The sequence below is a fragment of the Drosophila albomicans genome, chromosome 2R, assembly GCF_009650485.2.
Source record: "Drosophila albomicans strain 15112-1751.03 chromosome 2R, ASM965048v2, whole genome shotgun sequence".
NCBI lineage: Eukaryota > Metazoa > Arthropoda > Insecta > Diptera > Drosophilidae > Drosophila > Drosophila albomicans.
Window position 1 is genome coordinate 29,735,419 of NC_047631.2, and position 14,858 is coordinate 29,750,276.

At 40.8% G+C, this 14,858-nt stretch overlaps 1 protein-coding gene across 6 annotated transcripts in view; it reads left to right on the forward strand.

Moving 5' to 3' along the window:
- Window positions 1–14,858, forward strand: part of LOC117573699 (band 4.1-like protein 4) — a 63,582-nt gene that overhangs the window by 16,959 nt on the left and 31,765 nt on the right. For all 6 annotated transcript variants that reach the window (XM_052006471.1, XM_052006469.1, XM_052006466.1 and 3 more), the window contains exon 2: window positions 9,674–9,882. In XM_052006471.1, the coding sequence (XP_051862431.1) occupies window positions 9,799–9,882 (84 nt within the window). In that variant the 5' untranslated portion in view covers window positions 9,674–9,798. The remainder of the gene's footprint in view (window positions 1–9,673; window positions 9,883–14,858) is intronic.

Genomic DNA, 14,858 nt, shown 5'->3' on the forward strand with positions numbered 1-14,858 from the left:
TCTGACAAAAGGGAGAAAAACGAAAAACGAGTTAAGTGTGATTTGCGTGACAGGATTAGCTGTCACGTGTCTATCTTTAGTGAATACCTTTGTCACGTGCTCATCGCTTGATTTGTATGCGAGACGAGCTCTCACTCTCTCTCTCAGTGTTTCTCTCTCAGTCTCTAGACATGTGTCGAATCTGCAACTCTTTTATGCAACGTTCCCATCTCTTGTGCTTCTTCTCCTCATCCTGACTTTATCTCTTTGGCATGCCGCCTCATCATAAGCATGACAATTTCTTGACTCTGCTGCCTTTGCCTTATCATTTCATAATGAATTTGTTTTGTCAGCTAATAAATTATGAACATCACGCTCTATGTCTGCCCACAAGCAAAAGACAACCACAGCAAGCGAGGCACATCATAATCAGCATCCGCATCGACGGCAACATCGAGCATCATTGGGGTAAATGTTGTCCCGAAGATGCGAGACGAAGACGGAGACGGAGATGCGAGATGTGAGAGACGCGAAACTGTTGCCAGGTTTATCGTGCGGCAACGTTGATTTAGTGAGCCCGCAGTTTGTTTAGTTATTAGCTTTTGCCCTTTGCGCAGAACAAATTGCATTTTGATTTATGTGCGCTGAATTAGTTTATCTCTGCAGAAAGAAAATACCAAGACACCAAGACACCGAGACACACACACACATACAGGAAACGAGCGAGCGACAAGCAACAAGCTTGCCGCCCACATCAAAAGGGGAGGCAGACAGGAAATGACACCCATACTCTGTACTCTGAATAATGTTACGATGTAACTAACTACACATACATCATTATCAAACAGGCCTCGCCTGGCCACATCAAAGGGCATTTAAAATCCAAATTGGTAATTAAGTAAAACGCATAAACCACAAAGTGAGCTGGTCGATTATTTACACCCAGCTGAATGACACAGAGACAGGGAAAGAGATTGCAACCGGGAAGAGGAACCACAGCAAAGTGTATTAAATAACCGCAAGCGAACGCTTCGACTTCAACACAGCAACAGCAACAGCAAAAAAAACAACAACTCACCAATTGCGCAAAAGGGCCAACGACTTGAGGGCAACAAACAAACAAACAGAGAGAGAGAGGCAGAGAAATTGTAATTGAGTCGTCAGCCAATTGGTCTGTCGTCGAGAGGCCAGGAATACTTGCAACAACTGCTGACCAAATGCAGACTGCAGCAAAAAGCGAAGCTCATTATCGCCAAACAGCCAGTAAATATTTCAGCTCTTTGCCAAGCCGCTTTGCTCCACATTTCGCCCGCAGTTTTGCAGGTTTTAGTTTTGGGCCATTTGCTCATTAGGGCTCGCGTTTGCAAACGGCAAACTCTCTGGAGGATTGGCGAAACTGGTCTCGCGACTGTCGCAAATTAATGCAATGCAAATTTTGTGTGCAACGGCAAATGCTGCTGACATTGTCTGCTGACCCGATTCCCCATAGACACCTATTTGCGTGGCATACTTGCAACATGCGGCAACTGCGACAATTGGCGACAACTGGCAAAAAAAGACTCTTACTTAGTTCGCATATGGCATTTTTTTAAAGCCTTTCTTTTGTGGCTTTGCCTTTGTCGATTTATGTTGCATAATCGGGCATGTTCTATGTCAAATTGACATTCAAATCGTTTGTGACTCGTTGCACAACGCAACACAAAAGAGAAGCAGCCTTTGATGGGCTTTCAATTCCAATCCGCATAAAGCCAGCAAGCCTGATTAACTTTCAGCAACAACGAAAAAAATTGGGATTTACCAGTTGGCATGTGCAACGAAAAAAAATTTCAATTTTTTTGTTTACCATTTACTAATCCGCATTCGAACTGCATTTATATGGTTCACTGCAGCGTATCGTTTTTTATTAGCCACATGGCATGGCATTTCTAATTAGTAATTATGTTAATTATAACGAGAAAATGAACAAGAATGAACGTACGAACAACATTTATAAATTATGCAAATGTTGCTTTGAGAATTTGTGTCCCACATTTTAAGATGCGAGTCACTGAACTTGGCCACAAGAGCGAGAAATGGGTCAATCGAAAAGAAAACCTGTTGTGCCTTAGGGCACTTCGACTGCTGCTGTTGACAATCAAATTTAAATAATATGCTTATTAATGTGCAAATGAGGCGCAGGTTGATCCGAAACATTTGACACTTTTGACATGGCCATTGATTTGGCCCGCAAAAATGTTTTATGCTCCTCTAATGGGACAAGCTAATGGGCAACAGCAAAAGCAACAGCAACAAGAGTTGTTCCCCAGAGAATGGAAACGTTTTGTGGCATAAATTTTATGAGTTACCAGACACCAGCGAGTGAAACGTCTGTTGACCAAAAGATAAAAGCCCTTTTGCCCTTGGCCATAAATTCCGTGTTGTTTTTGTTGTTGCTTATAATGCAGCATAAAGAGTGTGAAATTCAATGCAAAACACGAGAGGGGAGGAGGGAAGAACGATGTGTGAGCTGGTCATAAAATGATGACATTAAAAGCAGCTCAGCAATTTCATTGCCAGACGCTAATTGAAGTCATATCGCATATTAAGCATACGCCCCGTTGGCTGCCAGCCTGCTTTAAATATACATATGTATGTAGAGCGGGACAGTAGTGAGAGACAGGCAAATAAGTAAATTGGATTTACCCCGCAACAGCAGCTGAAAATGTAGAGGGTGTGAGGGAGGCAACTTTGCCCGATTGCCTCGTGATATTGGACTGGGACTTGGGAGTAGGAATGGGAATGGGAATAGAAATGGGAATGGGAGCTAGGAGTCGCTTCTAAGCTGCACCTTCAGCTGTTGCCTATTGCTGCTGCTGCTACTTTTACAGCTCAGCTGACAATGTTGCCAATGTTGTACGGTAATTTTACATAAAAGCACATAAAGTGCAATGTTTGATCGTAAAACTTTTTTACGACATTTTTCCTGTACGCATACATATATAAAAATGCCGTCAGCACAGAGAGAGAAAAGTCTACTCTGCTCCTCCGAGTATTTGGCTTTATCTGTTGTGCGTTTATATTATTTTTTTTTTTCTTTCCTCCTTTCTTGGAGCGCCATGAAAATTGTTTGCTCATATAAAATTTGTAACACGTGTGCGACAAAACAACGTTGAAGGCTTTCGGCTTTCGTCTTTCGCCTACTTTCCCATGCTAGGCATAGAAAATTTATGCTTTTGCCGGCAATATCTGGTTTATTGTTTGGCGGCAAGTGAAACACTTTGGAGAATTACTCACCAGCCAAAAAAAGCAGTTTTATTCTGTGCATACGATAATAAATGTCAATCAGCTAGAGCAGAGCTGAAGAGAGAGAGAAGTACTACTCTATGTAGACTAACTGGCAATTTTGTTGAAATCATTTTGTTGCATATGCAATTGCAGCTTCCGTTACCTTGAGCTAGTACCGGTTTACTCAAGAACAGCCCACAACATTTAAGCACTCATAAAGTTAATGACATGCACAGCAGCCAGCTACAGCAACAGCAACAACAATCAACTGCAGAAACAACAACAGTAAAAAGCAAAAACGCCCACGCTTTCAACTGTTTTTTTTCTTCTCTTCATAATGGACTTGAGCCTGGGACTGAGGCTGAAGCTGAATCTGAAGCTGAGGAAAAAGGCATTGTATCTGTCAGATGCAAATGCAGCTCAGTTCAGTTCAGCAATGTGCAACTGTGCCATTTTAGCCTTAGTCTCTCTGACTCAAAGCAGTCCATCATCATCATCAACGTCATCATCATCGTCATCATCTTCGTCAGCAGCGCCTTTCTCATCATAGTCATTAAAAATAAAGTAATTTTCACGCATGTGCCTTGCCGAATAGAAAATAAAATGCATTTTCCGCAAACATGACGAATGAGCTGATTCTATTTTACAGTTTCACATGCCCCCAAGCTTCCCTCGCGTTGCGTTGCCTTGTGCCACATTAAGAAAGAAGAAAGATTTTTCTATAAAAATGTTCGCGTAATGCATGCAACAGAAACGCGCAAGTCACAAAAACTTGGCAGCGGGGGCAGCAAAAAAGTTCTTGTCTTGCAATCCTGCTCTTAAAAAACGCACATTAAATACTCTATTATATTTTTATATATTCTTGATAATAATTATTAAGTAAGAGAATGAACTTGTTGGGGGAAATTGTAATAAAAAGATTGCTTCGTACTTTCTTTAAATGTCTTCACCATTAATTAACCGCATATTAAAGTCTTTATTTTTAGTTTGGCTTTGACAGCGTATTTGCCACTTATAGACATGTGTGTATGTGGGCTTGCTTGCCACGCCTTGTGGCGTACGTAACCCTGTGCATGGCCATGTGAAAAACGCAAGAAAAATAACATAAAGCTGGCAGCTTCGCCTGGCAGCCGAGTCACGCCCCCTCAAGTCAAGTTGTCCTAGACGTGGCTGCAACAGCAACTGCGACAGCATCAGCGACTGCTGCGGCGCACTTTAAGCGAATTTCATTTGTCTGCAGCGTCAACCACTTGACAATCACTCACGTGGCCCAGACCAGACCAGACCAGAATCCGAACAGCGTCAAAGTCAGATTGAGTCAGACCCCAGCCCAACAGAGTGGCAGTCAGCTTCCTGCAACACCGGCTGCCCCCTCTTCTCCTCCCGCCCCCTCCAACACATACACACACACGCGCAACTCCCTTGACGGCTTGTCTGGGTGCCTCGTTGCTGATGTTGTTGTTGTTGGCTCGTTGGTGTTAACAAGTTCCCATGCAGCCGCTTAAATATTAACGCACACACATCTGTCGCGGCTGTCGTCAACGTAGTCGGCAACTGTAAATAAATACTCATAGAGCACACACGAACTTGTGTGTCATTGCACTCCACGAGTTGTTGCAGCTTTCGAGCGAATGAAGAGGGGGGAGAACAGGGGTGTTTACCTGGTCAAGACACAAGTCAAATAAGTGAAATATTTGCTGCGGCAAAACCGCTACACAAATCATTAAAATCATCGAAATGCCAAGCGGAGGATAATTAACTGCAACTCAATCTTCAGAGAGCAAGAGAGTCGGAAGGTGGCAAGTGTGCTGCGTCAATGCAATTAGAGGCAACTCGGCCAGTTGTCCTGCCTCATTACGAGGAACTCCCCTTCTGCAAAAAAAGACTGCAGCAAATAACGTTTGGCAGGCACAAGTGGGCGCCAAAGACACGTCGTCGACCGTGTTAATTGCTGCAAATGCCTGAGGCATGCAACACACAACAACTGCTTGTGGCGACGTACGTGTAGAATGCCTTTTGTGGCAGCAATTGTTTGTCATTGTGTTGTGTGTGTGTGTGTTGCAACATTGGCATGCAAAATAATAAATAAATTCACATGTCTTCCAAATGCCTGCACATAATTGTTTCGGTCTCTGCGCTGTCTATAAAATTTGATTAGTTGCATAAAAGTCTCTTGCTTCGCTCTCTTATCATTAGCTTGCCAGTTGTTTGGCCAAATAAATCATGCACAAAAAACACGAAACGAAACGAAACGAAGTCTGCTTCATTTTCCAGCTCATTTGACTGCCATTGGCAGAGCTTCACAGCTTCAATTTCATAGTCAAATCAAACAAGAAGAGGAGGAAGGAAAAAAATACTCAAATAAATAGAGAGGAGAGAAAAAAGGTAAATCACTGCCCGACAAAATGTGTTGAAGCCTCCTCCTAAAAACTCGGCGTCGCATTTAATCATCATTAAATTGGAGTGGGGTAGGGTAAGAGGGTAGAGAGGGGAACTAAGGGCGGTAGTTGGCAATCCTTCTGGCAACACTCTGTGTGTGTGTGTGTGTGTGTTACACCTTTTGCCATTTGCACTTTTCGATGCTTTCACGTTTTTCATCATCATTACTACGAAGCTTCCCCCGTTTGCCTGCCATGCAAAAAGGCCTCTGCCTGCCATTTGCGACGAAAGTAATAAATAATTTCGTTTAGCCTGGGTGAGCGCTGGCTGGCATCTTCAGGCCAAGAATTGGAGCAGACGCCATCATCATCCTCGTTGCTGCCAGATGTATGAGAATGTGCTAAAAGTTTGTTTGCTTTGGCTGCTAAACAGACGACGACGACGATACTTCCGCAAATATCAAATGCTGCTTGGGCAGAACAGAAAGGAGAGGAGAGCAGAGAGAGGCGAGGAGTGGAGTTTCGGTATTCATTGAAATATGACAAAATGCTGTTTGAGACATTTTCAGTTATTGATACGCCCGTCAGCAGGCGGCTAAAATGAATGCAGTCAAGCCAAGGAGTCAACTTTATGACATGACTCATGAGTGTGTGTGTGTCGTTGTGTGTGTGTTAGTGTGTATGTCTGTACTTATTATTAATAAACCCAACACACACACACAAAAAAAAGAGCGCAAAGAATGTACTAAAATCCGCTTGAAATGCGAAAGCAAAGTTTGGGTTGCCTTCCACCATGTCAGATAAATAGCGAATAGCTTCGACTAAAGGCATGGGGCAGGATCAGGTTGTCCCAAACACCACTGGCAAATGCCACACGCACTTTATCACAAATCAAGCCAAGTTTTTCCTTTTGCTCTTTTCGACCAAAAATCACGCCCCTAAAAAGAACTCCCCACTTTTGCTTTTGGTCTGAGGCTGAGGCTGGTGATAAATTTGATGGCAAAAGAAATTATGAGGGTGTCGAGCTCTCTTTTGGGCGCTGCTGATGATGTCCTGTGCACATACAGGACCAAAAAGATATGACGCTATAAATATGCCAAAGCGATAAATATATGCTTAGTGTTCGTTGGGAGAGAGGGGGAGAGTTATGGCGGGGATGCACGCTCAAAAACCGATCAATGTCATATTTATCACATGTCTTAAGCTTGCGGTTGACTTGACGATTTGTCAGCTTAAAGTTTGGCCAATAACTTTTGTGAGAATTTTTGCTGCGCGTTCGCAATCGTTTTATGACCAACGCGCAACACATATTAAAGTAATTTGTAAATGTTGTCATAAAAATGCGTTGCACAAAATGTAAATTGTTGGCAGTTGACTGTTGGCTGTTGGCAGTTGTGGGTGTGGCATGCAACGTCGTTGTGGCGCACTCTCTGGTGGCAAGTTGAACGAACTGCTGGTTGCAATTAAAATTACATGCAGTGGCATTCATAGCCTGCCTGTCAGAGCCACACATTCACATGCTCGTCGGATGATGAATTATGTACATTTATAGATTTTAATTGAGGCAAGTTTGCTGTTGCCATTGCGTTGCTGCTGCGTTGCCTCGTTGACAGAGTGACCAACTTAAAGACACATGTCTGACACATGTCAGTCACTTTTTGGTCTCCACAGACTGTCAGTCAGTCGTCCGACTTTCCATTAATTAGGCATAATATTTCATTAGCGTAATGAGCGCCTTGAGAGAGCGAGAGAGAGGCGCCTCCCGTGAAATGTGCCAGCTGTGCGAAATATGAAGGCAGCACTAGCAAGCCACAAAGACAACGACAGCGACAACTCCAGCAATAGCAACAGCAGCAGCAACAGCAGCCAGAGAAACAACAACAACAATGTTAGCGGCAAACTAATGAAAGCCTAAGCAAAAGCCATGCAAATCTCATAGCCGCAACTATCATCAGGTAGTGAAACCTTCCCTTCCCCGTTCCCTTAACTTTTCCATGGCAACTACAGCGAGTATGCAAAATAATACAGAGCTCAACGTGTGTGCAGCAGGTTTGCTGTCATGTGAAATGTGTGAAATGTTAACATGCCTCACTGCCGACTATTGCTGTTGTTGCCCTTTTTTGCCGTTGCCTCTTTCGCCGTTGCTTTTCATTATGCGAATGTACATTAATTATTTTGTAGTTGCCACAGTAGCTGCCACAAAAGGCTGACAGTTGCATATCATAGTGAAGTACTTTCTCACACACACTCACACACACAGAGACTCTGTCGAAAAAATGAAATGAATATGAAGAGCAGACTTAGATCTAAGCCTAGGATTAAATCTATTAGTGTAATAAGTGCAGCAGTAAACTAACTCCAACGTTTCGAGTACAAGCTGAACAAATACTTCCACCAAAGCCTATGATTAATTCTATTAGAATAATGAAACAGCTCGCTTTGTTATGAAAGTAGCTGCTGGTGGAACTTCCTGCAATACGAGAAAGAATATAAAAATTAAATGCATTTAGAATTGTAATTACGGGAAAATAAGTAGAAAGTTAGAAAGAAGTGTGGAGAAATACTAGAACAAAATTACTGTAAGGAATAATAAATAAAATATTAACTAAATAAATATAAACATCAATCAAAATAGTAAAAAATATACTAGAAAATATACTTCAACGATATATTTTCTGGCATATATTTTAGTATATTATATATGACATGTGCCAATCAATTTAGTAAAAATATACTGAAGTATATACTAGAAAATATATTGTAGTAGTAAAAATATACTAAAATTTATACTAAAATACTAGCCAAAACAAATAAGAAGGACTTTTTAAATTAAACATATTAGTAATAATATTGATACCTATAAAAAAAACAGAAAGAAATATACAATAATAGTAAAAGATAAAAGTAACACAAAATCAAAAGGAATATTATATTATATTTTTAGTATTGTAATAATATAAAAAGATTTTTAATGAAATACTAAAAACACTAATAAAAAAATATTAAAACTAATCTGCTACATAGATTTTAATTAAATGCTATTAATATATTATAAAAACTAATTCCAAAACACAAACCAAAAGCAGCAATCTAAGCTAAATCTCAACCAGCTGGAAGTTAGTTTTTTGCTCGCATTTTCATATAAATAAATAAAGTTCATAAAGACTTGGATTTTGCAGCATAAGAAGCAGTTATGTAAATTTAATTTTAATTAAATAGACATCATGGCGACGCAGCATTAAAAGGCAGTATTAGCTCCTATTTTACTTTAGCTGCAATCCCTAAAAGTGCTTAGTTAAAGAGGAAGCAACCAGAGAAACAAGAAACAAGAGACGCAGACTTAAAGAGAGAAGCGAGCACAGCTGCTGGCCATGTTCCTCGGGGTTGTCAGTTCATGGCAGCGTCTTCTGCTATGTATTATAAGTATCTCTCTAATGACATAATCTGCTTTTAGGCAACAGCAGAAGCTCACAGAAGCGCCCTTTAACTAATCCGCTTAAGTGACTTTTGTTGCTATTGCTGTTCTCGTTGTAGTTGTTGTTGTACTGGTTGTTGTTGTTGTAGCTTGCTTCGTGCATATTAAAGTTATCGCTGGCAACAACCGCAATTATAAAATTATAATGATAATACTCGACTAGGGAGCGGCAACTGCTGACTGTTGGTTTGTCATCAGTTGCTGCTGCTGCTGCTCCCATTGCTGTTGCTGCTGTTGTTGATGATGTTGCTGCTGCTGCTGCTGCGATCTGCGACACAGATAGTAGCTGGCAATGTCTTCGAAATGCGAGCTAATTCCAACAACAACAACAACAAAAAAAAGAGTTATTAAAACAAGACTGAAGCTGCCACGTTGGCAAGGTTGACACAACGTCTTCTTCTATCTTGTGTCGTTTATCGCAAAGCGAAACCCGTTTACAGTTGGCTAATTGCAACATGCTGCAACTTGAATGATAGCACAGGCAACAAAAACTATTTATTAATTATGTGCACAGTTTAATTGCCACTTTCTACACATCTTACACTTTTTCTCTCTTTCTCTCTCTGTATCTTTACAGCCTTTGAAGCGAAAATGCTGACAACTTTGAGGGACAACGCGGCGCATACGCAATTAGCTTAAGAGTCGGCAGAACGAGTTACGAGAAGACAAACAAGACAGCAACTGCAAAACGGCGGCAACAATATGAATTGCCTTTGCCGACCCTCGCGGATTATGTCCGTGCGCATTAATTTGCTGGATGAAACTGACTTTATACACGAGATCAAGGTAAGTGTTTTGCTTGTTTGTATTTAAAGTTTGGGGAGTGGGAAGTGGGGAATGGGGAGTGGGAGCACATCACATCATTGGCACCCTTTAGCGTCAACATTAGCTGCCACAAGAGTTGGTAAGCAGCGTCGAGAACAACAAAGTCCAACAACTATAATGTGACCACTCTCTCGCTCTCTTTCGCTCTTGTTCGCTGTCCCTGTCGCACCATATGCTCTGTGATTTATGTCAATTGACAAAAAGTGTTGCATACTTTGCACGTGCCTGCCATCTGCTAACCATCAGAGCAGACGAGAGACCAAGTGTGGAGTGTGGAGTATGGAGGCACCCTCATCAATATTTAGTGCAGAGCCTGAGCCGTTGCCTTGTGACTTGGCAAACATGCAAAGTGTCATCATTCACACGTCGCCTGCTGCTGCTGCCACAGTCTGTGCTGCTGCTGCTATTGCTGTGGTTGCCCCTTGCTTTAAAACTGCGCACGTTTGCCAAATTAAATGGGTCGTCAGCGACGACAACACGACCATTGGAGCAGTTTGGGTAGCAACTGAAGAGCCGAGGGGAGTGAGGGGAGGAGAACGGGGCTCGTCTGTTGTCTGTGTGGCATGAAAGCTGACGCCTTTTGTCTGCGTCTCGCTTAGAAAATTTTCTGCTGATTTTGCACGCCATCTCATAGTTGGCATCATTGTGCGGACAAATCAAATAAATAGTTCTGATTTTCTCACACACACATACACATACACGCACACACACACAAACATGAGTGTGCTTGCCCTGATTTTGCTTTGCTCTTTGATTTCAGCAAGCCTTTGCAAAAAATTATCCAAGCGTACAATATAAAATCCATAACATAAATATATGTATGTATAAAATGCCCATGAAATGCTCAGACATCAATGCGAGCTTGTCGTTTAATTGAAAAATATATATATACATATATTTTTGATTTAGCAGAGAAAGATGAAAATGTCGTCTCTGTATATGAAACATAAATCAGATAAAGCAAATTTTGCTCAAATTGGATTAAAGAAGCATAAAATGAAATATCAAAATATGAGAAATAGACAAAATATGAAAGTCAAAGCAAAGACTTTGTATGTGTATTAAATGCTGGCAATTTTGTAGTATTCAATGTGCTGGACTAGCAGATATGCTGTAGATACAATAACATTTAGGAACTCATACTTTAAGTGCTTCAAATAAGCAATAATTACATTTAACAAGTAAAAAAGCTACAGTCGATTCAATTAATGTTAAAATATACAAAATTGATATACCACAAAATTCTAAAATTATACCAAAGACTATATTTGGTATATTGATATAGTATATTCAAAATAGTCAAAGCTACTAAGACCTGTAGTAAGGTAAAGTAAATAACTCCTACAGACGGACATACAGATATGAGTACATTAGCTTGGCTGTTGACGCAAATCAAGAATATATATTAATACTTAATAGAGTCGGAAGTGTCTCCTTCTGCCTATTACATATATTTCCTGGAGGTACAAATTTATAATACCATTCTACCCTGAGGTTAGCGGGTATAAAAATGGCAATCAGATGTTTACAATTCTATAGAATTAAGTGTGCTGGAGTAGCAGATATGCTATAGATACAAGACACTCTAAACTTTAAATGCTTCGTTCATTCTGTTTTTAATTTAATTACTATACTTTAAAGACTTCAAATGGGCAGATATTACATCTGAATAATAATTAGTATATTTAAAAGAATATCTATTGGCAATCACTTGTAATTTCCTTTGGCTCTACATTAATTAAGCCCACAGATAAACATAGAGATTTTTCTTACGGACTCGCGCACAGTCTGCCGCCCTTTGCTTGTAAGCCAACATTTGAAGGACAATTTAAAGCACATTTCCATGCCATTTATGGCGATGCAGCAGACTGCGAAGATGTACGAGCGGCATCATTGCGTTGTGGCATCAGAGATAAGCAGGAACACAATGTGACATGATAAGCATATCTTATGCAAATTCGTGTCATCAGAGTTTGCCCAGTTGCCTGTGGGGTCTGAGGACATAATGAGCAATGAGTTGGAAAGGCCGGCCGGCCGAGTCAGGCAGTTAATTATATGGCTTGTATAGCTGAGAGAGAGCATAAAGAAACACACTCTTACATACTTACATTGCATTGGGAGACCTCTGACGTGTATCTGTATCTGCATAATCAGAGCAGTTGATCGGTAAGCGCCCACGGCATAATGTTCCAGTTCATTCCTGATTGATCAGGCCAAAGTCGAGAGACGAAGACGGAGACGCAGAGTGCAACGAGAGGCTAGTTAGCATTTCTTGGAACTGGCTAATGACACTTGGCGTCGCGTTGAGCTGCCAAGTTGCATGTTGCATGTAGTTTTTTTGTGCGCTCTGTTGCAACAGAATTGAGGCACGTAAACGTTAATAATCACAGCTCATCAACAAGACATTTATAATAATTTTACAAGCACATGCACTTGGCTCGGCTTTAGCTTTGGCTTTAGCTTGGCGGCAATAACAAGTCTGGTACACAACACAGCACAACCACAAACAGCTGTAAAACGTTGTAAGCCACCAAATCGACTGAAAACAAGCGGCTCTAATCGGCTTTCGTCTTGGCAAACTACTTGACTGCCTGTTGGCTAGCATAAATTGCGCATTAGACATGTGTTTCGCCGTTGCAGGCGGCGTTTTGTGGGCGTGTCCACAATTTGACAATGGCAACTTGGGCGGACAACAAGCTGGCATCGCGTCGCGTCGTATCGCGACGTTGTCGACTGGCTGCATGCCTCGGGTCATTATTAATGAGTTTAAACTGGCAACAGGGACACACAGAGCAGAGAGAGAGAGCAACAACAAGGAGAGCAACAACACAAAGTGCACTGTCTGCCCACTGAACGGGGAATTTGTCTCTGGGTTGCACTTGGGCAAACTTATCGCATGTAATTATTGGCCGAGAGGCTCACGTACCACGTCAGCCGCATGATTGATAAAAGGCCCGCCGACAAATACCAAAAAAGCAGCCATGAATGAAAATACAAAGTGCTGTGCGGCTCAGCGAGATATGCAAAGGCAGCGCACACAAAATCAAAAGAGTAAAACACGACTGCAAGTTGCTCTTTAAGGTAGATAGATAGACCTTTGTTATGTGTGTGTGTATACCCCACGCTGAATGCTACGTGGTATAGAAATGCGTGTGGCCGCCTTTGCTTCAAACGTAATTTTATTTACACGCTCTCTTGCCCCAGCTGTCTGTCAACCAACCATAGTCGACAGTCTGTGCGCCGCTTTTGACGACTGCCGATGGCACTAAGCGCGCACGCACTTAAAGTCGCCAACTGCAGTTTGCGTTAATGAAACAGGTGGCAAAAAAAACAACAGAAGGAGAGAACGGTAGAGAGAGAGAGGAAGGTAGCTGGTAGCCTGCGGTTGACTCGTTTTGCATTTCATTGCAAAGTGTTCTTGTTGCTGGTTTTATCAACAACAGCAACGACAACAACAACAACAACTTCTGGCGGAGATACAGCTACATCCGCGACATCAGTCAATGCTGTGGCACTGGCTCGACAACGTGTCGTAATCGATATTTCATTGCCATGACAAGCCGAGCTGAGTTGAGCGCACGTTGCGTATGATTGATTTTTGCTATGTGTGTGAGACGCGTGTAGACAACAACAGTAACAACGGCAGCAAGCATCGACAACACAAAAATGTAACACACTCTGAATGTGATGTGAAAGATACACATATTCCTCTTCCCCCTCTCCGTGCTCTCCAACCATCATCAACCATTCACTTGTGCTGTGTTGTGCTGTGTGCGATATCGATGACTGTGAATTGTGGCCATGATTCAAAAACATCCAGACCTTAACATGTTTCATGTTCACGCTCGCTCTGTGTGTGGCAAAACTGTTTCGAAAATCATTTTCATTTTTGGTTTCATGCTATTTTGAAAGGGCTTACAACGCGTATTTTAATTAATAAACTGCTTGCTTGTCTCAATATTTGTAATGAAATGGCATTTTAATGGCATGCAGAGTTCTTAGTTGGGATTCGACACTAAATGAATTGAAATTGATGAAGAATATCTTATATTTTTAAAGATAAATTATGATAGTACAGCATAGTGAAAACGTTATAATTCAATAAATAACGCGACAAATAAAGTATCTGTATTATTCGTTGTGTTTTAGTTAAAATTATCAGAATTATATTACATAATTGAATATGAACTACATAAACATTTTCTACACTTTTAATGATGAAATAATATAGTTGAGCAATTTATAATTCCATTAAAAATTATTGTAGATTGTTCCTTATTGCGAATAATTTCCTTTTTCAAATAATGCTTGTTCTTATTACTCTTTTACTAAAAGAACTTCAGTTATTAAATTATTGACTATTTATGTTTAGTTACTGCCTTTATTGTCCTTAAATTTAATAACCAATTTGTCCAACTAGACTCGGCCCATCTTTTCTTATTCATTATTCTTAACTAAAAATTTACCACTTAAAATGTTTACGCTTAGATTTATTACTCAGAAATTCGTCACAGAATATTATGCTGAGTATTTATTGTTATTCTTTTACTTTTCAGCAGAATTTCCACAATAAACATTTTGGCGTTGCGAGATTTACAACTTTGCGGAATTTGTCTAACAACTAAATAATTTTGCCTAACAATTGAAATACAGCTGAGAAAAATCAACTTAAAGCCATTATAATGTCCAAGTCGCGGCCAGTTGACTTGAGGTTTATTTTTATTTATTTTTGTTGCTGTTTTTTGTATTTTTTGCGCTTTAAGCGCAACCGAGAAAAGTTGGCAAAACTGTGACAAATGGCTTTGACGACTTCATGCCTAGACATGGCTCGTACTTCTACCCGTTTGGAGCGCAGACAAAACACATTCTTATGGCCATATAAAATGGCAGTCTGTGAGCGCACATTTTGGTCATTTATCATGCTTACATGCTAATGA